This window comes from Ursus arctos, unplaced genomic scaffold, assembly GCF_023065955.2.
Source record: "Ursus arctos isolate Adak ecotype North America unplaced genomic scaffold, UrsArc2.0 scaffold_3, whole genome shotgun sequence".
Lineage (NCBI taxonomy): Eukaryota > Metazoa > Chordata > Mammalia > Carnivora > Ursidae > Ursus > Ursus arctos.
The window spans coordinates 51,454,862-51,481,217 of NW_026622985.1; the positions used below are offsets into that span (position 1 = coordinate 51,454,862).

At 38.0% G+C, this 26,356-nt stretch overlaps 1 protein-coding gene across 1 annotated transcript in view; it reads right to left on the reverse strand.

Moving 5' to 3' along the window:
- Positions 1 to 26,356, reverse strand: part of TOMM7 (translocase of outer mitochondrial membrane 7) — a 153,470-nt gene that overhangs the window by 111,669 nt on the left and 15,445 nt on the right. The window contains exon 3 of the mRNA XM_057304213.1: positions 21,465 to 21,526. Coding sequence (XP_057160196.1) covers positions 21,466 to 21,526 — 61 coding nt within the window. The 3' untranslated portion in view covers position 21,465. The remainder of the gene's footprint in view (positions 1 to 21,464; positions 21,527 to 26,356) is intronic.

Sequence of the window (26,356 nt, forward strand, 5' to 3'; positions counted from 1 at the left end):
AGCAAGATACACAAGCCAACTCTTAACCAGAATAAAGAGACATATAAATAAAAATACATTAATAGTAGGGGACCTCAACACTCCACTATCAGAAATAGACAGAACACCCTGGCAAAAACTAAGCAAAGAATCAAAGGCTTTGAATGCCATACTCGACGAGTTGGACCTCATGGATATATATAGAACACTACACCCCAGAACCAAAGAATACTCATTCTATTCTAATGCCCATGGAACATTCTCAAGAATAGACCATGTTCTGGGACACAAAACAGGTCTCAACCGATACCAAAAGATTGAAATTATCCCCTGCATATTCTCAGACCACAACGCTCTGAAATTGGAACACAACCACAAGGAAAAATTTGGAAGAAACTCAAACACTTGGAGACTAAGAACCATCCGGCTCAGGAATGACTCGATAAACCAGGAAATCAAAAATCAAATTAAACAATTTATGGAGACCAATGAGAATGAAAATACAACAGTCCAAAACCTATGGGATACTGCAAAGGCGGTCCTAAGGGGGAAATACATAGCCATCCAAGCCTCACTCAAAAGAATAGAAAAATCTAAAATGCAGTTTTTATATTCTCACCTCAAGAAGCTGGAACAGTAACAGAGGGACAGGCCTAATCCACTCACGAGGAAGCAGCTGACCAAAATTAGAGCTGAAATCAATCAAGCAGAAACCAGAAGTACAGTAGAGCAGATCAACAGGACTTGAAGCTGGTTCTTTGAGAAAATCAATAAAATTGACAGACCACTGGCAACACTCATCCAAAAGAAAAGAGAAAGGACCCAGATTATTAAAATTATGAATGAAAAAGGAGAGGTCACGACCAACACCATTGAAATTGGAAGGATTATTAGAAATTTTTATCAACAGCTATATGCCAATAAACTAAGCAATCTGGAAGAGATGGAATCCTTCCTGGAAACCTATAAACTACCACGATTAAACCGGAAGAAATTGATTCCTTAAACAGGCCAATTAATTACGAAGAGATTGAGTCAGTGATAAACAACCTTCCAAATAACAAAACTCCAGGCCCGGACGGTTTTCCTGGGGAATTCTACCAAACATTCAAAGAAGAAATAATACCTATTCTCCTAAAGCTATTTCAAAAAATAGAAACAGAAGGAAAGCTACTAAACTCATTCTATGACGCCAATATTACCTTGATCCCCAAACCAGGCAAAGACCCCCTCAAAAAGGAGAATTACAGACCAATCTCCCTAATGAATATGGACGCCAAAATCCTCAACAAGATACTTGCTAATAGAATCCAACAGTACATTAAAAGGATTATCCATCACGATCAAGTGGGATTCATACCTGGGATGCAAGCGTGGTTCAATATTCGCAAATCAATCAGCGTGATACATCATAACAACAAGAAAAGACTCAGGAACCATATGATCCTCTCAATCGATGCCAAAAAAGCATTTGACAAAATACAGCATCCTTTCCTGATTAAAACCCTTCAGAGTGTAGGAATAGAAGGTACATTTCTCAATCTCAGAAAAGCCATCTATGAAAAGCCTACTGCAAATATTATTCTCAATGGGGAAAAGCTGGAAGCCTTTCCCTTAAGATCAGGAACTCGACAAGGATGCCCACTCTCGCCACTATTATTCAACATAGTACTAGAAGTCCTTGCAACAGCAATCAGACGACAAAAAGGGATCAAAGGTATTCAAATCGGCAAAGAAGAAGTCAAAATGTCTCTCTTCACAGATGACATGATACTCTATATGGAAAACCCAAAAGAAGCCACTCCAAACTATTAGAAGTTATAGAGTAATTCAGTAACGTGGCGGGATACAAAATCAATGCTCAGAAATCAGTTGCATTTCTGTACACGAATAACGAGACTGAAGAAAGAGAAATTAGGGAATCCATCCCATTTACAATAGCACCAAAAACCATACGTTACCTTGGAATTAACTTAACCAGAGACGTAAAGGACCTATATTCTAGAAACTATAAATCACTCTTGAAAGACATTGAGGAAGACATAAAAAGATGGAAAGATATTCCATGCTCATGGGTCGGAAGAATTAACATAGTTAAAATGTCCATGCTACCCAGAGCAATCTACACTTTCAATGCTATCCCGATCAAAATACCGAGGACATTTTTCAAAGAACTGGAACAAATAGTCCTTAAATTTGTATGGAAACAGAAAAGGCCCCGAATCTCCAAGGAACTGTTGAAAAGGAAAAACCAAGCTGGGGGCATCACAATGCCGGATTTTGAGCTGTACTACAAAGCTGTGATCACAAAGACAGCATGGTACTGGCACAAAACAGACACATAGACCAATGGAACAGAATAGATAACCCAGAAATGGACCCTCGGCTCTTTGGGCAACTAATATTTGATAAAGCAGGAAAAAACATCCGGTGGGAAAAAGACAGTCTCTTCAATAAATGGTGCTGGGAAAATTGGACAGCTACATGCAAAAGAATGAAACTTGACCACTCTCTCACACCATACACAAAAATAAACTCCAAATGGATGAAAGACCTCGATGTGAGACAGGAATCCATCAAAATTCTAGAGGAGAACATAGGCGGCAACCTCTACGACATCGGCCAAAGCAACCTTTTTCATGACACATCTCCAAAGGCAAGAGAAACAAAAGATAAAATGAATTTATGGGACTTCATCAAGATTAAAAGTTTCTGCACATCCAAGGAAACAGTCAGAAAAACTAAGAGGCAGCCCACGGAATGGGAGAATATATTTGCAAATGACACTACAGATAAAGGACTGGTATCCAAGATCTACAAAGAACTTCTCAAACTCAATACACGAGAAACAAATAAACAAATCAAAAAATGGGCAGAAGATATGAACAGACACTTTTCCAATGAAGACATACAAATGGCTAACAGACACATGAAAAAATGTTCAAAATCATTAGCCATCAAGGAAATTCAAATCAAAACCACACTGAGATACTACCTTACGCCAGTTAGAATGGCAAAAATAGACAAGGCAAGAGACAACAATTGTTGGAGAGGATGTGGAGAAAGGGGATCCCTCCTACATTGTTGGTGGGAATGCAAGTTGGTACAGCCACTCTGGAAAACCGTGTGGAGGTCCCTTAAAAAGTTAAAAATTGAGCTACCCTATGATCCAGCCATTGCACTACTGGGTGTTTACCTCAAAGATACAGATGTAGTGAAGAGAAGGGCCATATGCACCCCAATGTTCATAGCAGCAATGTCCACAATAGCTAAATCGTGGAAGGAGCTGAGCTGCCCTTCAACAGATGACTGGATTAAGAAGATGTGGTCCATATATACAATGGAATATTACTCAGCTATCAGAAAGAATGAGTTCTCAACATTTGCTACAACATGGACGGCACTGGAGGAGATAATGCTAAGTGAAATAAGTCAAGCAGAGAAAGACAACTATCATATGATTTCTCTCATCTATGGAACATAAGAACTAGGATAATCGGTAGGGGAAGAAAGGGATAAAGAAAGGGGGGGTTATCAGAAAGGGGAATGAAACATGAGAGACTATGGACTATGAGAAACAAACTGAGGGCCTCAGAGGGGAGGGGGGTGGGGGAATGGGATAGGCCGGTGATGGGTAGTAAGGAGGGCACGTATTGCATGGTGCACTGGGTGTTATACACAACTAATGAATCATCGAGCCTTACATCGGAAACCAGGGATGTACTGTATGGTGACTAACATAATATAATAAAAAATCATTAAAGTTACTTTAAAAGAGGATACAGTATAAAGAACTCCTACAACTCAATGACAACAAAAAAACAAGTAATCCAATTCAAAAATGGGCAACGGAGGGGCACCTGGGTGGATCAGTTGGTTAAGCACCTGCCTTCGGCTCAAGTCATGATCCCAAAGTTCTGGGATGGAGCCCCATGTCAGGCTCCTCCGCGGGAAGCCTGCTTCTTCCTCTCCCACTCCTCCTGCTTGTGTTCCCTCTCTCACTGGCTCTCTCTCTCTCTCTGTCAAATAAAAAAATAAAATCTTTAAAAAAAAAAAAAGTAAAGTACAAATAGAAACCACAATGGGATAGCACTTCACACTTATTAAGAGGGCTATTATCAAGAAACAGGAAAACAAGTGTTGGTGAGGATGTGGAGAATTTGGAACCCTTGTGCATTGCTGGTAGAAATGTAAAATGGTGTAGCCATTGTAAACAACACTTTGGCAGCTCCTCAAAAGATAAACATAGAATTGCTATATGATCCAGCAATTCCACTCCTAGGCACATACTCAAAAGAACCAAAAGCAGGGCTTGGATGAGATACTTGTACACCCTTTTCAATGCAGCATTGTTCACAATAGCAGAAAGGTAGAAATAACCCAAGTGTCTGTCAAAAGATGAATGGATAAACAAAATAGACAATGAAAGATTATGCAGCTTTAACAAGCAATGAAATTCTAATACATGTTACGATATGGACGGACCTTGAAAACATGCTAAGTAAATAATATGACATGAAGACATGGAGGACAAATATTGTATGATTCCACTAATATCAGGTACCTAGATAGGTAAATTGGTACCAACAGAAAGTAGAATAGAGGTTACAGGGGGCTGGTGTAAGAGAATGGAGAGTTAGTGTTTAATGGCTACAGAGTTTCTGTTAGGGATCATGAAAAAGTTCTGGAAAATAAAGGACTGCACATTTTGAATATACTTAATACCACTGAATTGTACACTTAAAAGTGATCAAAGTGGTAAATTTTATATTACATATATCTGATCACATAAAAAAATCAATTTTTTTCAATATTACATACACTCCAAACAACAGAGGTGATCACAAGGGTACACTGTCAGCTAAGTTAGAGTTGAGCAGAAAACTTCTTATTTCACCTTTGTTGAAAATCCTTTTTAAATTTATGATCTCACTTTCCTCCTAATGATCCTAAGTGGCTGAGAACCTTCAGCTAAGTAACAGTGATCCACACAAGCCAGCAGTAAATGATTACCTGGTAGCTCAGTCTGCCTGCAGCTGGGTTTCACTGGGCTGCACAGTGTGGTGACATATTTTAATTTGCTGCCAACGTCTGAAAAAAAAATCTAATAAAAATCTAGATTTCCAACTTCCCTTAAAAATCAGATCTAGTGGCCCTGGGTTCATAGTCACACCTGGTCTTAGGAACTGAAGGTGAGCTAGCAGCTACCCTATTTAAATACAGCGCCCCAGGCGATTCACCATAGTTCAACCCAACCTACTTCCCTCCTTACATTACCTGCCCGGCCCTGTGGGCATTTTAGTTTCAACCTTTCTTATAAGACGGGTCAAAAAATAGAAAAGACAAAGTTACTCTATAAAGTTGCTGGAAATGTAATTATGCTAGGATACCTGTTTTTAACTTCCCATTTTTCATTCATGCAAATGATAGGGGTGGAATACATTTAAGATACATTGAGAAAGATGAGTAAGGATTTCATTTTCTCTAAAGTGACATTTTATAAGAGTGACACAGAATTTATTTTTCTAATTGTATCTTAGAATAATACATTTAGAGAACAAAATTAACTCTAGAACTTTTTATAGGATCACAAAGATCAACTAACATCTATTTAGAAAATGAATCATCAAAAGAGACTATTCATCCACCGAGGGGCAAGTTGTCACGGCAAATAGCTAGCTGGGAAACGTAGTAACAGTACACATTATTTAGTTACTTAGGTATTGTGTAGGTATTTAGGAATTGTAGATGAAAGAGCACAATGGACTGGGCGGGGGCCAAATATCGGGGTTTTAAGTCCCTACTGCTGCTTCCTAGGTGTGGGAGATTTGACAGCAGTTGTGAATGAGAAGACAGTGCATGTGACAATGTCTGTAGGCTGTTCTGTACTAATCGAATGGGAGCTATGACATGTTTATAGTGTTCTGTCTATAGTTTCCATTAGCTCAGTGCTACTCAAAGTGTGGTCTATGAAGCTGGCCCATGAACTCTTTGTTACAGGTCTGCAATAAGAAAAATACCAAAGTTAGTTGAGTAGACCTTTGGAAACAGCAATTTGATATTGCTGCATCACCCAAGCACGTGATCAATGGCTCCTCCGAGCAAGATATAGGCCAGTGTTAGTGAATTCACGAGATGAGGTGCATGTGGCATGAGCTACATACAGATCATCTAAATTATTTGATGAATGTACAGCAAAAAATATAGGACCACTTATTTTAAAGTTAGTTTGTCAACTGAAACTCCAAAGTATGTATAAACCTGAAAATGTAAGCATCATTAATAATTTCTTTTTACAACTAATTTAAATGTTAGTCAAGCCTTTTTATAAATCTGATGGCTAAATAAGCTCCACTGAACATTTTTGCCCCCAAAATAACTTTGTCTGAATGTGGCAATAGTCATTAACCAAATGATGACTGCTGAAGTGATTCCAAAAAGAGAAAGGTTAAGAGTTTGTATCTATTTTATTTGGAATATGATCCCTCATATGCTGGGTTTGTAGCCATAAATGATGGTCAAGGGCTAAAACCACACTGTGTTATCTGTAGAAACATAGCTAATAAAGCAATAGAGCCACCTATACTCCTAAACTTAGGTGGTACCTGCATTAAAAAAAATAAGTTCAAAGCCAAAAAAAATAATCTACGGAAAAAATATTGGATTAAAAAGATGACACAGACAAAATGATTAATATTTCATGCACAAACATTTGTGCTTTGACAGCTTCTTATAAAACAGCACTTCGGGTTGCTAAAACTAATTTACAATTGACATTAGCCAAGGACATTAGTGAAAGACTGAATCAAAGATATTTGCTTCAAACTGTTTGAGGAATATACAACAAAAAATTCATGTCTGGTACCACTTTTTCTAGTGGTACCATAGAATGGTATTTTCAGAAACTGGCTAATGATATGGAAGACTATCAATGAATAAAAGAAAGCTAGCAAACTATTTTTCATTGCAAATTGATGAATGTACAAATGTACCTAACATGTAAAGTCTCTTTTTTTAAGCTATATTTAATGTTTATGACTTGATGAGTTTAGAGAAAAGTATACATCCATGAAACCATCACCACAATTAATGCCATAAACATATCCATCACCTCTAAAAGCTTCCTCTCACCCTCTTTTTTTTTTTGTGATAGAACACTTAACTCTTTTAATACAAATGCAATCTGAACATGGTGGTGATATGAAAAAGGAATTCTTTTCAGCTTCATTACCAACAAACGCAACTAGCTCTGAACTATATAAAACTATGAAAAAATACACGGTCCACAAATGAGCCTAGGAGCTTACATTTCAGGGAGAAGTACATTCTGATGGCACAGCTGCAATGATAGGAAAGCATCTAAGGGGTTAGCCCAGATGAAAGAGCTTGCATAAAAGTCAATGAACTGCTTCCTTTACCAAAAAAATTCTATGAAAAAATGTCAGCAGAACTAAATATACTTAGTGACCTAAGGAAAGTTTAGAATCATTTAAAGTCTAATGCATTAAATGCAATATTAATCCCTTTATTATGTAACAGTATGAAAGCTGATCATAAGGAAGTATTACTGCTGCAGAGGTATAATAGTTAATGAAGGGAACATGGAGAATGTTTGAGCTATGAACAAATTCTTCGTGTTCCTGCAAGATAAAAAAAAAAAAAATTTGGCTACAACATTTTACAGATTTGAATTGGATAGTCTTGCTTTTTTGTCTGAAATCTTCAATATTCTTAATGATCTTCCTACTTCCATGCAAAGAAAAAACTGGACATGTTTTTCGATGGCACATAGCAGTAAAGGACCAAAAGGGAAACTGGAAGCTTTTAAAAAAAGAGTTTCTACAAGTGAACAATTATCAATCAAGAGAGATAATCTTGGTATTTTAAATCTGTGAAAAATTATCATGCAATACCTTATAAATTTTGATTTCTTGTTTCGCATGAAAAAAACTTCCATGTATGAGAAATTCAAGGATCCAGAAATCATTTTTCATCAAAATATAATTTATATTTAACAATAATTTTATAGTATAAATTCTTGAAACTCATCACCAGTGAAAGACTTAAAATGTATTTTGAAAATAATTCATTATTTGCTTCGTTGTGTTAAAAATGAGTCCCCTTGAGTATGCAGAAATTGTTTTAAAATCTCCTTTGATTTCTGTCAACATACATTGGAAACTCTCTACTATTAATGTTATTAAAATAAAACATAGACACAGTTTAGATATATGTTATGAGTAACATTATTAGCAATCCAACCTGGATTTGTCAAGTAACAACTTTAATGCTGATAAACATGGGCACAAAGTGTTCACATATGCATTTAATATGGGGAATCACTATTTCCCTCAAAACTTTGTTTAGCTGTGATTGCATAAGACAGAAGTTTGAGTGTACAGCAACTTCTAAGTTTCATTTACCCACAGTCAGTGGTGGTCAGGAAGCAGCTGATCCTCCTTCTGACATATGGTCAGAAGGTCATAAATAGCCTAACAGGGTGTCGCAATGCCTACATCATTCACCCCACTTCATCTTTCATGTAGACTTTTTATCATCTCATATCAAGAAGAAAGTGAGTACAGAACAAGAAAATATTTTGAGAGAGGCCACATTCACATAAGTTTTATTACAGTATATTTTATTATAAGTTATTGCCATCCCTTTCTGTACCTTATTTATAAATTAAATTTGATCATAGATAATGCATGTACAGGAAAACATAGTGTATATAGGGGTCAGTACCATCCAGTTTCCGGCAACCACTAGAGGTCTTGGAGCGTATCTCCCAAGGATAAGCAGGCAACCACTATAGAGGTACATACTCAGTGAGTATGTATAGTTTTTGTATCCTTTTTCCTACATCATTTTGTTCTGATTACTTTTTTTTAATTTTTTTTTTAAGATTTTATTTGTTTATTCGACAGAGATAGAGACAGCCAGCGAGAGAGGGAACACAAGCAGGGGGAGTGGGAGAGGAAGAAGCAGGCTCCTAGCATAGGAGCCTGATGTGGGGCTCGATCTCAGGACTCTGGGATCACGCCCTGAGCTGAAGGCAGATGCTTAACGACTAAGCCACCTAGGCGCCCCTCTGATTACTTTTATTAAAGTGTAATTTTAGGCCTGTGAATCTAACCAAAAAATGGGCTTGTATATTGTATGTATTGTCTTAATTTCATTTTCCTAACAATTCATTTTTATTGTTTTTCACAAAACTATTAGTCTGTTATGGATTGGAAACTTTTTAAAAAATCTGATCTTTCACCTTAATGGTTTGAGAAACGCTGATCTAGCCCAATCAAGTATGATTTAAAAATTAAAATACTAGGTTTAACCAGGTGAAACTGACAATAATTGGCCATTTTGATCTTCTAATGTCAGTTTCATATGGTTTCGCCTAGTGAGTGTCACAAAGTCCATGTTCTGACATTTACACACTTTGATCTCAGCTATGCCCCTATATTCTTCTTCTGGGCCTATTCATACTTGTTTTACATACACACGTATCTCTTGGGCTTGGCTTGGTTTCCCAATATCCAACTAAATTGAAAGTGGGGACAAGAGCTGCTACAGGCAGGCTCCTTGGCAACAGCATGGAATGCCAACTAGGGAAGAGACAGGAAAACTATAAAAACTAAAGAAAAGCTATCTGAGGCTACTTAATGAGGCGCAAATGGCCCAATACCTCTCAAAGGCCCTGAAAGCATGACTGTACCCACTTCTATTTAAAATGCCCAGTAACCAGGGTGCCTGGGTGGCTCAGTCAGTTAAGGGACCAACTCTTGATTTCAGCTCAGATCATGATCTCAGGGTCCTGAGCAAGGAGTCTGCTTCTCTCCCTCTCTCCCTCAGCAGCCCCCACCCCCGCCACTGTGCACGCACTTTCGCTCTCAAATTAATAAATAAAATCTTTTAAAAAAATAAAAATAAATAAATAAAATGCTGAGTAATCAAGACACCAATAAATTATACTGGTTACATTGATTAAGGCAGGGACAGGGTGTATATGACACATTTTGGATTCAAAATGTCTAACGCGCAGTTTTTGAGCTTAAAGGAATAAATCGTCAAATCTCTAGAGAATTCAACTATTTGGATAACTTTGTTCCCAAATGGATTAAAGAATTTCTACATGGCAACAGAGCATAAAATTGACAGGATTTACATATCAGACCATGCATTATTTAAGACAGCACACACATGCACACACAAACACACTCTCCCATACAAAACCCTGAGTAGAGCATTAATCACAATTAGCAGTTTCCCTTCTATTCAGATTCAGCCTCCAGGAAGACCAAAACTGTTAAACAAAACTCTGAATAACTGTCTCGTTAGGTCCTGGTTAAGCCTGCTTGAGAGGGTCAGACCCTAGCCTTCTTGTACATCCATTGATCCATTTATAATTCTCTTACTATGTCCTTGATGTGAAAAGACATGATGAAGTTTGTTATGATTGAAAAGAATCCGGGGTGCCTGGGTGATTCAGTTGGGTTGAGCATTAGACTCTTCATTTTGGCTCAGGTCATGACCTCAGGGTAGGGAGATCAAGCCCCATTTGGGGCTCCTCACTGGGCACAGAACCTGCTTAAGATTCTCTCTCTCCCTCTCCTTCTGTCCCCTGTCTCCCGCTAGCTCTGTCTCCCCCCCCCTCAAAAAAAAAAAGGAGGAGGAGGAGGAGAAGGAAAAAAAAGAATAGAATCTTATGGTGAGAAGAGGACAATCACATCCAAGCCCCTGATACTCATCCTTATTAATATCCACTTTGGGTGGCCAACTGAGATCTATTCTACCCCAACCCCAACTGAGTGGGAACATGCTACTGGCCTAGAGCTAAGTCATTCTGAATGCTACATTAGGAAAAATGGTACTAGATTGGAAATAAGACTAGAGAGAGACATCACACTGGGTAACTTAAAAAATTCAGGAAAGAGACTATACTGCAGTAGACTAAACTAAGGTAGGTAATGGATTAGAGAGTTCTTAGAAGGTAAAACCACAGAGTATGGGGAATGGGTAAAAGAGGCAAAATGCTAAAATGATCCAAGTTTCCAGCTTAAGCAAATGGAAAGGTGGTAGAGACATTCATGGACATTCTGGAGAAATAGGGTTTAGAAAGAAAAATAAGTTTCATTTTTGGCATGTTCTTTTAAAGATATACTTGTAAGATACCAAAATAAAGATATTCAAAATGGATATGATTTTCTTCCTCAAAAGGGAAATAGGAATTTGAAGAATGTTCAGAATTCCAGTATTTCACAGTTCACCTCTAAATTAGTTTTATCTAGCAGGAAGAAAGCTGGAATTTGCATATCCTGTATATTAGCACCAAATTTATGTTGCAAACTAGCTGTTTAACTGGAGATATCACCCAACCTTCTCAGCTTCCAGTTCCTCATGGAGCTAGAAATCCGACCTCATTCAAAGGGTAGGTAATTCAACAATGAGCATTTTAAAAGTGGAAGAGGCAAACCAATGTCTACAGTTTCTATTGTCTCTTATGCTTCTGGGTAACAAAAATAAGCCATTTATTTTCTTTGTCTCTCTTTTTTTTTTTAAGACTTTATTTATTTATTTGTCAGATAGAGAGAGAGAGCACAAGCAGGGGAAGCAGAAGAGGGAGAAGCAGGTTCCCCACTGAGCAGGGAACCCAATGAGGGACTGGATCCTAGGATCCTTGGGATCACGACCTGAGCCGAAGGCAGATGCTTAACTGACTGAGCCACCCAGGCATCCCTATTTTCTTTGTTTCCATGAGAATATCATTCCTAAAACTGAAAGAGGCAAAAAGAGTTTTTTTTCATTTTTAAAAGAAAGAATCTAAAAAAAAAAAAGGACCAAAGTTTTAAAAGAGCAATCTTATTGCAATCATTTTAAAAGGACTCATTATCAATTTTTAGAAGTCCAACAAATCATAGATTTTAAATGAAAAGAATAAGCTCTCCTGTGTTGTCTGTTTTATTAAAGCTTTTTATGCATTTTAAGAAATAAACCACTCACCACAGATTTTTCTGTTAGTATTTTGCAAGATGTGGGAAGTATTAAATATAAAAGCTGTCGTCACTTATGAAAGTACTTTGTAACCCAAAAAAAGGGAGTAGCATAAGAGTTATCTGCATTTGCTTTTAAGTCACAGGGTTGGAGTTCTAATTTCTGTCTCAGCCAGTCAATAGCTGCCAGAACTTGGACATATTATTTAAATACTCTGAGCCCCAGTTTCCTAATACGTAAAATGTGAATAATAATAATATCATCCTAAGGGAGTGGCTAAGAGGATAATATGAAATATGTAAAGCACTTAGCACTGTATAAAAAGGCTTGAGAGCAATTAGATGGATAAGTAATGAAATCAGAATGAAAAATAGTTAGGATATATATGTAAAACTGACCAGCCTCGATAGTAATCAAATTAACAAAGATTTTTTCGTTTCATTTTGTAGTTAATAGCATTCAGTCATGGCAAGGACAGAAAGGGAAGGATTCTATTATTACTAACATGATAATAAATGGATAAAAACTTTCTGGAAAACAATTTCATAATATGGGGTCAAAAGTCTTAAAAATATTGATACTTTTGGACTCATCATCACATTTTTAAGAATTGCTTCTTACAAAAGAATCAGATACAGAGATGAAGAATTATATTTAGAAATCAGAAACTACCTAAGTGTTCAAGTGTAGACGAATAGCTTCATAAATTTTAGTATCTCACCTTTCTGAACTGATGTGCTGAGAAAGTCACAATATCACTTCTGCGATATTTTTGCCCAATTGCATAATCTGAATTTAATCACGAGAAAATGTTGGACAAACCCAAATTGAAGAACATTCTACAAAAAGAGTCAAAGTAATAAAAGGCAAAGAAAGACAGAGAAACTATCCCAAATTAAAGGAGACAGACACTACAATTAAATGCAATGCATGATCCTAGACATTAGCAGAACACTTCGTGAAATTGGATAAGGTCTGGAGATCAGTTAATAGTATTGTATCATAGTTAATTTTCTGATTTGGACCACTGTGTATGATTATGTAAGATGTTAACATTTGCAAAAGCCAGGTAAAAAATAAATAAAAACCTTTGGGGCACCTGGGTGGCACAGCGGTTAAGCGTCTGCCTTCAGCTCAGGGCATTATCTCGGCGTTGTGGGATTGAGCCCCACATCAGGCTCCTCTGCTATGAGCCTGCTTCTTCCTCTCCCACTCCCCCTACTTGTGTTCCCTCTCTCGCTGGCTGTCTCTATCTCTGTCAAACAAATAAATAAAATCTTTTTTTAAAAAAATTAAATAAATAAATAAATAAATAAATAAATAAAAACCTTTATACAATTTTTGCAACTTTGGTAAGACAAGTTATTTCAAGATGAACAATTTTAAAATAAAAAATTAAATAATGGTATATTCATACATGATTATGCAACCATTAAAATGTTTATAAATCTTAATGATATTCAAAAATCTTCACCATATAGCATTGTGGGGGAAAAAATCAAAAACAAAGACCAGAATGAGAATTTGATTATAAAGTACAAATTCAGCTACGTAAATTTTACAGTACATGCATCATACTAAAGCCCAAGAAGAATCCACTAAAATGTTAAAAGTGGTCATCTCTCATGATACTCTATGTGGAAAATCCAAAAGACTCCACCTGAAAACTGATAGAACTCATACAGGAATTCAGCAAAGTTGCAGGATATAAAATCAATGCACAACAATCAGTTGCATTTCTATACACTAACAATGAGACAGAAGAAAGAGAAATTAACGAGTCTATCCCATTTACAATTGCACCAAAAACCATAAGATACCTAGGAATAAATCTAACCAAAGAGGCAAAGGATCTGTATTCAGGAAACTATAGAACACTCTGAAAGAAATAGAGGAAGACACAAAGAAATGGAAAAATGTTCCAGGCTCACAGTTTGGAAGAACAAATATTGTTAAAATGTCAATGCTACCTAGAGCAATCTATACATTCAATGCAATCCCTATTAAAATACCATCAAACTGGGTGTTATACGCAAACAATGAATCATGGAACACTACATCAAAAACTAATGATGTACTGTATGGTGACTAACATAACATATAAAATAAATAAATAAATAAATAAATAAATAAATAAATAAATAAAAATTTTTAAAATACCATCAACTTTTTTTCACAGAACTGGAGCAAAAAATCCTAAAATCCATTTGTATGGAACCAGAAAAGACCTCGAATAGCCAAAGGAATGTTGAAAAAGAAATCCAAGGCTGGAGGCATCACACTTCCGGACTTCGAGCGTATTACAAAGCTGTAATCATCAAGACAGTATGGTACTGGCACAAAAACAGACACACAGATCAATGGAACAGAATAGAGAACCCAGAAATCGACCCTCAACTCTATAGTCAACTAATCTTTGACAAAGCAGGAAAGAATCCAATGGAAAAAAAGACAGTCTCTTCAACAAATGGTCTTGGAAAATTGGACAGCCACATGCAGAAGAATGAAACTGGATCATTTCCTTACACCATACACAAAAATAAACTCAAAATGGATGAAAGACCTAAATGTGACACAGGAATCCATTAAAATGCTAGAGGAGAACACAGGCAGTAACCTCTATGACCTCAACCGCAGCAACTTCTTGCTACACACGTCTCCAAAGGCAAGGGAACAAAGGCAATAATGAACTACTGGAACTTCATCAAGATAAAAAGCTTTTGCACGGCAAAGTAAACAGTGGATAAAACCAAAAGACAACAGACGGAATGGGAGAAGATATTTGCAAATGTCTTATCAGATAAAGGACTAGTATCCAAAATCTATAAAGAACTTATCAAACTCAACACCCAAAGAACAAATAATCCAATCAAAAATGGACAGAAGACATAAACAGATATCTATCCAAAGAAGACATCCAAATGGCCAACAGACACATGAAAATATGCTCAACATCACTTGGCATCATGGAAATACAAATCAAAACCACAATGATATACCACCTCACACCAGTCAGAATGGCTAAAATGAACAAGTCAGGAAACACAGATGTTGGCGAGAATGCGGAGAAAGGAGAACCCTCCTACACTGTTGGTGGGAATGCAAGCTGGTGCAGTCGCTCTGGAAAACAGTATGGAGCGTTCTCAAAAAGTTGGAAAGAGAGCTACCCTATGACCCAGCAGTTGCACTACTAGGGATTTACCCCAAAGATACAAATGGAGTGATCTGAAGGGGCACTTGCACCCCAATGTTTATAGCAGCAATGTCCACAACACCCAAACTATGGAAAGAGCCCAAATGTCCATCGACAGATGAATGGATGAAGAAGATGTGTATACACACACACACACACACAAAATGGAATATTACTTAGCCATCGAAAAAATGAAATCTTGTCATTTGCAACGACATGGATGGAACTAGAGGATATTGCGCTAAGCGAAATAAGTCAATCAGAGAAAGACAATTATCGTATGATCTCACTCATATGTGGAATTTAAGAAACAAAACAGAGGATCATAGGGGAAGGCAGGGAAAAATAAAACAATGAAATCAGAGAGGGAGACAAACCATGAGAGGCTCTTAATCACGGGAAACAAACTGAGGGTTGCTGGAGGGGAGTGGATGGGGGAATGGGGTAACTGGGTGATGGGCGCATGATTAAGGAGGGCACATGATGTAACGAGCACTGGGTATTATATAAGACTGATGAATCACTGACCTCTACCTCTGAAACTAATAATACATAACATGTTAATTTAAAAAATAATTGATTGATTTTAAAAAGTGGTCAACTCTAAGTACAGGATTATAGGTGATATTTCCTTTATTCTTTTTTGTACTTTTATGTTTCCCAATTTTTTTCAACAAGCATCTATCACTTTTAAAATGAGAAAAACATTTTTAAAAATACACCATGAATTTTGTTATCACTAAAATTCATTCAGACATATTTCTTCAGCTTTGTTTTAATAAAAAATTTTTTTCAATACTTTGAATTTTTAAACTATGATTTTGATGAGCCAGTAGTAATGAATCTTGGCTTATGTTGAGTTCTGAATTTAACATCAGTAGCCAAAGCTTAATGGTTTCGCCAGTTATTTGGAGATGAATTCTCGGCACTATGCAGAAACCCCACTCCTCCCGCCCTGCCTTAAATCCTGTAGAACTCATAAGTTGAAACAGTTGTTTCATTTCCACTAAATAACTGGAACTATTTCCCAGGTCATCGCAGAGGCTCTAACCTATGTGCCTGAATCCTAATCAGGAATTTAACAGAGAAACCTAATCACTTCTCATCAGCCTGCCACAAGTCAAGAGAAGAATGGATATGTGTCAAAGACTTGAGAAAAACAAAAACAAAAAACCCAGATCTTGCTGGGAGACAATTCAAGGAGGTCACCAGATGTCTGGGATGCCTTTGCTTCATGTGACAGCCTTCTAAGTAATCAGGATATTTAGCATGCACTGCTGAGAGAGTATAAAGAATGGTTCCCTATCCCCAAATACGTCCTAGTGAGATAATGTATATGACTGCTCTCTCCATCCAGGCACTGGACATTCCATAAATATCCCATAATAGTCCTTAAATATATTCCATAAATATTCCCCCATCCTTACTCTGGCAAATTTAAGACTAGACCTCAGTTCATCTCTCCAGACTTCACATTTCCTACCTCACAGCCAACTGTAACCACAGTTCTGAGCTTGGTTCACCCCTGCATTCTTACCCAGCTACTCTCAGCTTTCAACTACAACCGTATCCCTACTATCTCTGTTCCAAACTTATCTCTGCAGACCAGACCTGATCTACCAGCTCCCAGGGCATGCAGTACAACTGCTTCATCACTCAGCCCACTGTTACCCTCTTGAACCCTGTTGGCTTCATCAGCCTGACTCCTCTAACGTTTCAGTGCAGCTCCCCTGGACTATCTCCACTATCCACTTTCTACGCTCTGCCTCAGAGGGGCCCAGTTTCCCTACATGTAACATTCCATGAAATGACTCTTTTATACTATCTCCTATTTTCTGTTTTTATTTATGATTTGTCTTGTTCTAGAAATGACTTAAGATAACACATACTCTGATCCTACCAAGTTTTGTCAGATGGATTCTTAACCCATGTGGCTTTTCATTGGGCTTTTATCTGCCTCATGAAGCATATAATGGGGTCCAAAGACACTTTGTGTTTTCATTTTTTTTATAATAATTTTTTATTATGTTATGTTAGTCACCATACAGCACATCCTTAGTTTTTGATGTAGTGTTCCCTACACTTTGTGTTTTCTATGGTACAAATTCTTACCCCCCTTCTTAGACAAGCCAACAACAGTGACAGAGGCAATTCTCTCACCAAAAGGCAAAGCCCTGATCATGACTACACACTAGCAGCCAAGTAAAATACTAAAACAGGAAAAGTAACAACACTGCGATCTTATAATGTCTATAGGTCAGACCAGGCAGATGTTGCTCTCCCTCTCCCCCTGCTGGACATCCAGGTCCTGCTGCAACTTATCCAAGGTCCATAGTCCCAGGCTGATCTGACACCATTTATGCCTTGAATTGTAAAAGAATTTTATTTATTTATTTATTTTTAAAAGATTTTATTTACTTATTTGACAGAGAGAGAGAGACAGCCAGCGAGAGAGGGGACACAAGCAGGGGGAGTGGGAGAGGAAGAAGCATGCTTCCCAGTGGAGCAGGGAGCCCGATGCAGGGCTAGATCCCAGGACTCTGGGATCACACCCCGAGCCAAAGGCAGATGCTTAATGACTGAGCCACCCAGGCGCCCCTGTAAAAGAATTTTTTTTAAAGCAATACTTGCTAATCACATTTCATTAACTTCACTGCCATATAAGAGAAAGGGAGTACCCCACAGCGGAAAAAGGCATGAACCTCTTGTTAGAAAGGCATCCGATGGCCCATTCTGTTACTTTCTAGTTTTATCTAATACCACGAAGGTTATTCTGAGTTTCCCTGGGCTCCAGCTTCCTCATCTCTAAAATATGACTGATAATACACACCCCATATGGTTGCTGTAAGGATTATATGAGATAGTACTTGCAGCAATCCCTGGCCTCTGGCAGGCATCCAGTTGTTTTTTCTCTCCCATGACCTCTGAAAGGCACCTAACTTCTTGGTACCCCAGTGACTTCATCTATGAAATGATGGTAATACTTGCTTAGTCTACTGATGAGGGTTGGCTGGGCCAAATGAGAGAACAGAGGTGTGTCAAAGAACTTTGTAAACCATGTGGTGCTATGCTAATTAACTCATCAGTGATAACAACACCTGCTGGCACTTTGAAGAGATGAAGATGATAATCTAGTTTCGATCTTGTGGGGTTTTATAAATTTGTGGATGAAAGAAGCCTTCACAAGGATAAATATGCTTCAAAGCAGAGACCAAGTGACATATTATTTTCACAGAAAAAGAACAATAGGATGGGGGGGATTGATTTTTGTCTGAGGTAGAGGGTGGGACAAGAATCACAGATGGCTTCATGAGCGTGTTCACACTGGACCAGGATCTAGAGACACGTTTTGGGGCAGCAGAAATGAGGAGAGGGCCTCCCAGACTCAGGATAGAGTGAGTGCAAACATACAGAGGAATGGAGAATTCTAGGCACACTAAGAACTCTAAGTTGGCTGCAGCATGGGATGAGGTGCCACAGAGGAAAACAAGGTTAGAGAGACAGGTTGGAACAACATAGTGTTCTGTTGGATTAAACCTTGTAGCCAGGCAATAATGAGCCATTTAGGGTGTGTGAACAGCGTATCTCAGGAAGTTTACTGCAGACAATGTGAACGATGGCTGAGATGGGAAGAATGAAAGGAAAGAATCATGATGGACAAAGAAAGGTGAGGGCCTGAAATAACTCAGCAAGGGCAGGGGGAAAGAAACGATTAAAAGGAAGGGACAAACATAAATGGAAGATATAACAATCACAGTACTGAAGACAGAGAGCCACATATTATCACTCAGGTTTATAGAAACCAAAGAAAAAAATCAGAAAGATCTCATGAGCTCAAATTGGTCCTGTCCTTGAATAATCTAAAAAAGACAAAAGGAGTGAGATAAAGTTATAAAGTGCTTCTCTACAGATTTCTAGAATTAATAGAGCACAAGCAGGAGTGTTGTACAATTAATTAGCATCTGTGTACGTGAGTTTCACAAATAAATCTCAGCAATACACATGACTTTGATACTTGCTTTTGACTAAAATTTCCATAGGGTCTTACAAATTATATTATTCTTAAAACAGGTTTACCTGAGGGGAGCTGCATATCTGCCTGTACTTCTCCCCATCATTCTGCATAATGAGTTTACCTTGCTTTTTCCAAATAGACTGGAAAACAACCAACGCAAGCCAAACTTTCTCACTTCATCAAATATTATTCACCCCACTGACTAAACTGAGACAACAAAGACAAACACTATATGGAATGGCCACCTTATAACAGCAACTTATAACAGCAAAAGGCTCTTACTTCTTCAGCACAGCATCTAATATGGTAGTAATAATGAACAGGTACTGAAATAAGCCACCTCATTAAGAATATGCCTCAAATTAAGATGGCTGGTTGCTTATTTCATAACAACTCCACAGGAAATCATACTCTTTAATATTTTGCAAGTTCTTCTTTAAAGTCATATGTGCTCGATGTAGAAAATAAGGGGGAAAAAACAAAAAGCATCACCCAATATACCATAATCAATATGCATTCATCATTAATATTTGGGTATACTTCCTTCTAGTCTTTTTCCTGTGCTTTTTAAAGCAGCATGTTAAGATCAGATTTTGTACATATATACACACATATATGTGTGTATATATGTATATATGTGTGTATATATACATAATCCTATTTTGTTTATCATTATAACAAATATTTTCCCATTGTTGAAAACTGCAAGAGTCCACTCAGCATCCATATTGCTTAAGAACATAACCTAAGAAGCTAAGCGTTTTTTGGGTTTTTTTTTTAAAGATTTTATTTATTTATTTGTCAGAGAGACACCGAGAGAGAGAGAGAGAGAGAGCATAAGCAGGAGGATGGCAGGGAAAAGGAAAAGCAGGCTCCCTGCTGAGCAAAGAGCCTGATGCAGGACTCGATCCCAGGACCCCAGGATCATAACCTGAGCCAAAAGCAGGCACTTAACTGACTGAGCCACCCAGGCATCCCAATAAGAAGCTAAGGTTAAAAATAGTAAACACAGGGACGCCTGTGTCGCTCAGTCGGTTAAGTGTCCAACTTGATTTTGACTCAGGTCATAATATCGGTATTGTGAGATAGAGCCCCACTGGGCTTGGAGACTGCTTAAGATTCTTTCTCTCTCCCTCTGCCTCTGCCTCTCCCCTGATCTCCCACTCTCAAAACAAAAACAAACAAACAAACAAAGGCAAACACAGCCTAACTCCTAGCCAGATAAACAAACCTAACACTGAAATCCTATTAACCTTGGTTACCTTTATCCTATACATCATGTCCAACTATCAGCTAATTATAAGACATATTAAAAGGCAAAACACACTGTCTTAAGAGACAAAGTAAACATCAGGATCAGACTCATATATGACAGATTTTATAGATAATTTGGGAATTATCACATAGGAAATTTTAAATAACTACAATTAATATGATAAGAGCACTAATGGAAAAAGTAGACAACATGCAAGAACAAATGGGTAATGTAAGCAGAGAGATGGAGACTCTAGGACAGAAGTTATAAATCAAAAACACTGTAATAGAAATGAAGTATGCCTTTGATGGGCTCATTAATGAACCAGACATGGATGAAGAAAGAATCATTGAGCTTGAAGATGTGTCAATAGAAACCCCTCATACTGGTAATGAATGAGAAAAAAGAAATGAAATAAAGGGAACAGATTACCTAAGGACTGTGGAACAACTACAAAAGGTATACCTTTTGTACACATACATACATGTAGTGGGAATACCTGGAGAAGAAAGAGTGTGGAAGAAATATTTGAATTAATGATGGCTGAGATATTTTTCAAACTGAGTGACAGACACCAAACCCCAGATCCAGAAAGCTCAGAGAACCACAGGGTAAATACAAAAATCCTAGACATAGGCATATCATATTCCGATTGCAGAAAATCAAAGACAAAGAGAAAATCTTAAAAGAAGTCAGAGGAAAAGAACACCATACATATATTACACCAGTAATATAATTTGGGGGCCCCCAAACTCAATAGAAAAACTCATAGAACCCAGAAAAGTGATTATCCTAATGGTTATGGTTTATTACAGTGAAAGTATAGTGATTAAAATCAGCAAAGGATAAAAGCACATAGGGCAGAGTCCAAGAGAAACCGATACAAACTTCCAGATGTTTTCTCCCAGTCGAGTGGGGCAGTGCTTGATTCTCTCAGAAATAATGTGTGACATGTGTGAAGTATTGCCTACCAGGGAAACTCACCCAAGGGTTGATATCCAGAATTTTTATGGGGCACCCACATGACTGACCTTAGCTACTCAGTTTCCAGTGCCCTTCAGAGGTCAAGCTGATACAGTGAGGCCCAGGGTCCCTGGTGAAAAAAACAGATACTAAATCACATTGTTAGTATAAATTATCTGGCCTGGCCCAAGACCCCAAGTATACAAATACACTCTTATCAGGTAGGATATTCCAAGGGCTTAGAGATTATCTCTCAGGTGATAGTCAAGCGTCAGTCCTAAATACCTTTGGCATGTATGGGGTTTGAACAACCCAGGCCTGATGAGTTAACCGTTTACCACACAAGAAGCCATCAAGGAAACAGTTGCCTAGATAGGAAGAAGCTCACCAAATACTATTGGAATTGGGCACAGCACTCCTTGGTTCTGTGTGCCCCCTTCTCATTCAGGCAATATGCCCCCAGTAGAACATATACTAGAATATGGCCAGTCAAGCAGGAATGGCATCAGTATTCCTATTGTCCATCGGTGGGAACAGGACTTCACGGAAGCTTCAAAGCCCAGGTAGTGTCCAGTAGAACATGAGATTACTCTCCTAGGAAGGCAATGTGATGTAGAAAAGGGAACTGTAGGCTCAGAATGTGGACTCCTGATCCTATGTCATTTTGTCTAACTGGCTTCAGCATGTTTAGCCAGAATATTTTCCAGCTTAGAGGTGGGAAGCAATATTGCATACTGGGTAAGCATGTGAGCCAGGGCAGGCTTAATGGGCAAGCAACCTGTGTAGTCACATAGAACCCTACACTCAAAAAAGCCCTAAACTTGGTTTCATGCTCTGCAGTTACCATCTTAAAATTCCTAACAATTTTTAAATAGGAACCCCACGTTTTTGTTTTTCATAGAGCCACACAAATTATGGAGCCTGTGTTGGTGCCAGGTCTGGAGTAGGCCTATGGATTCAGATCCCCACTTAGCACCTTTTAGGACTATGACCTAAGGCATTTATCTAACCCATTTTAAACTTTGTTTCTTTTCTGTAAACTCCTCAGTTTAAAACAGGTTGCTGTGAGAATTAAAGAGGATAATACATGGAGTGGCGCCTGGGTGGCTCAGTTGGTTAAGTGTCTGCCTTCACATTAGGTCATGATCCCAGGGTCCTAGGATCAAGTCCCGCATCAGGCTCCCTGCTCAGCAGGAAGCCTGCTTCTTCCTCTCTCACTCCCCGGGCTTGTGTTCCCTCTCTTGCTGTCTCTCTGTCAAAAAAATAAATAAATAAAATATTTTTTTAAAAAAAGAAGATAATATACGGAAAGAAACAGCATTGTACTACATATGGCTAGTCCATAAGTGGTAACTTACTCTCAACAATGAGAGTGTATTAGCTTCTCTCATTGTGTAGTTTGCAGAGAGTATAACAAAAGATATATATTATTTTATATTATAACAAAACTCAGTGGCTCAAAACAACATTTATCATCTCACAGTTTCTATGAGTCAGAAATCCAGTGCAGTTCAACTGGGTCTCTGCCTCTGTCTCTCAACAAATTGCAGTCAAGGTGTTACTGGAGGCTACAGTCATCTCAAGGCTCAACTGAGAAAGAATCTGCTTCCAAGCTCACTCATGTGGCTATTAGCAGGATACAGTTCCTACTGGGTTATTGAGCAGAGGGCCTCAATTCCTTGCTGGCTGCTAGCCATAAGGTATCCTTTATTCCTTGCCAAGTGGGCCTCTCCACAGGGCAGCTCTCAACTTGGCAGCTTGTTTCCATCAGAACAAACAAGCAAGCAAACAGAGCGAGAGACAGAGATTGAGCAAGACAGAAACAATAGCCTTTTGTAGTCTAATAACAAAAATGACATATCACTTTTGCCATATTTGATTTATTAGAACCAAGTCACTAGGTCCATCCAACACTCAAGGGGAAGGAATTATACAAGGGCATTGTTATGGACTGAATTGAGTTACCCTAAAATTGGGTCCTAACCCTCATTAGAATGTGACTGTATTAGGAGACAGAACCTTCAGAGAGGTGATAAGGTTAAGTGTTATGGTGGGGCCCTAATCTAATATGACTGGTATCCTCATTAAAAGAGGACAAGACACCAAGGACAGATGGGCTGAGGACAGATCCTATGAAAATACTGAGAAGATAGCCATCTACAAGGCAAGGAGAAAGGCCATAGGAGAAACAAAACCTGTCAAGACCTTGATCTTGGACTTCCAGCCTCCAGAACTCTGAGAAAATACATTTTTGTGTTTAAGTCACCCCGTCAGTGATATTTTGTTATGACAGCCCTAAGCAAACTAATATAGACATGAATACCATGAGGCCAGGATCACTGGAAGCCATTTCAGAAACTGCCACAGAGGATATTGAACTAGCTCATAGTCAAGGCCTTTTTATGCAACAATCTTTCAGGAGGATCCTCTACTTTTGCAGAAAAGGACACATTTGACAATCTCCAAATGCAACAGTAGCCTGACAGCCATTAAAGCAATCTTAACCTGCACTCAGGAAATTGTAAGCTCTGTGATTTACACAGTCATTTGCCGAGATGTCAATTGCTAGAATTAACATTCTTAAACATTCAGAACTTTTAAGTGGTCTCGGAGAACAGAACATTAAAAAGACTTTTAGCTTCACCCCCATGTGTCCTGATTTGTTATATTTCAAAAAGTCGTTTTGAGATTAGACCTATTTCATTTGCCATCCTTCTTAGATACGCATACCCTAGGCATTCTCTGATCTAATCAGAAAGCAAACCACAGTAATACGCTTGCTTCCAGTTGAGTTCTTTAAAAAGGACTGACATATGCTGAATTTCCTACAGCTACAGTCTTATAGAGAGGAGTCTTTCTCTGTAAGAAAAAGAAATTAACAGTTCTATGGAAACCTTTTCAATGTAAAATAACTTGTGGGAGTTCTCTTCAAAGCATTTGAAAGTTCTAATAATCCAGCTATCCACCCACATCAACACTGTTAATTAGAGCCTCTTTTTACTTGAAAGGAGGTATAACCAAAAAAAAAAAAATCAAAAGAAAAATAAGATTAAGCCAAGCATATGTACCAGCTCCACCTCTCATTGACACAACTGTATCAACTGAAAATTTAAGTTGTCTTGGACTTTTGGTTCCAGCCATGACAATGACTGGTATAAGGCTTAGCCTTCCTAACATAAAATAGACAAAATATATAACTATATAACTATAATAACTATTTTCAGGATTGGACAACGACCAAAACAGAGCCATGATACTTGAAAGAAAGAAACAAAGTGAGCTTTACATTCACCCTGCTTGGGAAGTAGAGTCCAAGCATAAAGTTACATCCTCATCAGGCAGAGGAAAGAAAGACTGGAGTATAAGATTGCCACAAGAGCTGGGATTTGGAGGTCAGGTGATGGAGAATACTGAAGTACACAGGAGAAAACTTCAGAGGAGGAACTCCTGAAATTTTACAGAAATCTCATGTCCTTGGTCCCAAGCTATTGACCACAGGGTGAGACTCCAGAGGCCTAGCAGAGAATAGCTGCTGAGAGCGTGGAGAGCTGAGCAGAAATTTCAGAGGCTGCACAGCACTGGGAAGATGATGGAGAAGAGTAGAGGGATATCGGTTCCTAGACTTTCAGAGGAGTCACAAAAAGATGTCATGCCCTAGAAATATAGATCATGCTCTAGGAGGAAGGGATGGGTGTACCCTAGGAATGAGGTCAAAACTGAAATAAACCCCCCATAACAGGCTAAATCCAATCTTCATCAGAATTTAAGTGAACTGCCAGTGATTTAACTGGCCACTAGAACAAAATTCAACACTTTTTAGAGGAAGAGAACACAATCTAGAACTTCTACAAAGTATCACCCACAATACCTACCATGAAATAAAAATTTACCAGGTGAGAATTTTCAGGGTAAAGTTACTAAGAGCCAAGAGCTAGATAAAGGTACAGAGATGATCCAGACATTGTTGTTAGCAGAGAAGATTTCAAAATAATTATAATGAATATGTTAAAGAAAACTGAAGTAAAGATTGACAATGAGGATGACAATATGGAGTACATCAACAGAGAATTAGAATTTTGGGGGGGAGAGAGAGAGTGTGTGTGTATGTGTGGGGGGAGGGGGACGAGGGACAGAGGAAGAGACAAAGAGAATCTTAAGCAGACTCCATGCCCAGCATGGAGCCTGACCCAGAGCTCAATCTCACAACCCTGAGAACTTTACCTGAGCCAAAACCAAGAATCAGATGCTGAACCGACTGAGCCACCCAGGCATCCATAGAATATTTTTTAAAGAAACCAAGTAGACATCCAATAATTGCAAAATAAAATATCAGAAGTCAAGAATTTATCAGATGGGTTAGCAGCATAACAAAAAACACAATTAATGGATTTGAAGACAGGTCAGTAAAATGTATCCACACTGAAGCAGAGAAAGAAAAAAAGTAATAGGAAAAAACAATTCATCTTAAATCCATTATTGGGAAATACTCTTATTTACCTTTCTTTTTTTATGCTTTCTCCCAAACCAGTTACTCTTCTAATAAAAGAAAAAGTAGGGTTAGGAGTGGGATTTAAAATAATACTTACCTAGTACAAAATATCTAACATAATAATTAAGAATTAGCCTTGGTTCTGCATAGTGAAGGAAACAATAAAACTAAAAGGCAGCCTGAAGAATGGGAGAAGACATTTGCAAATGACATATCTGATAAAGGGTTAATAGCCAAAATACATAAAGAACTGATACAATTCAACACCCAAAAAAAACAAATAATCCAATTAAAAGATGGGCAAAGACATGAACAGACATTTCTCCAAAGAAAACATACAAATGGCAAACAGACACACGAAAAGATGCTCACCATCACCCATCATTAGGGACATGGAAATGAAAACTACAATAAGATAACATCTCACACCAGTCAGAATGGCTAAAATAAAAAATACAAAAGCAAGTGTTA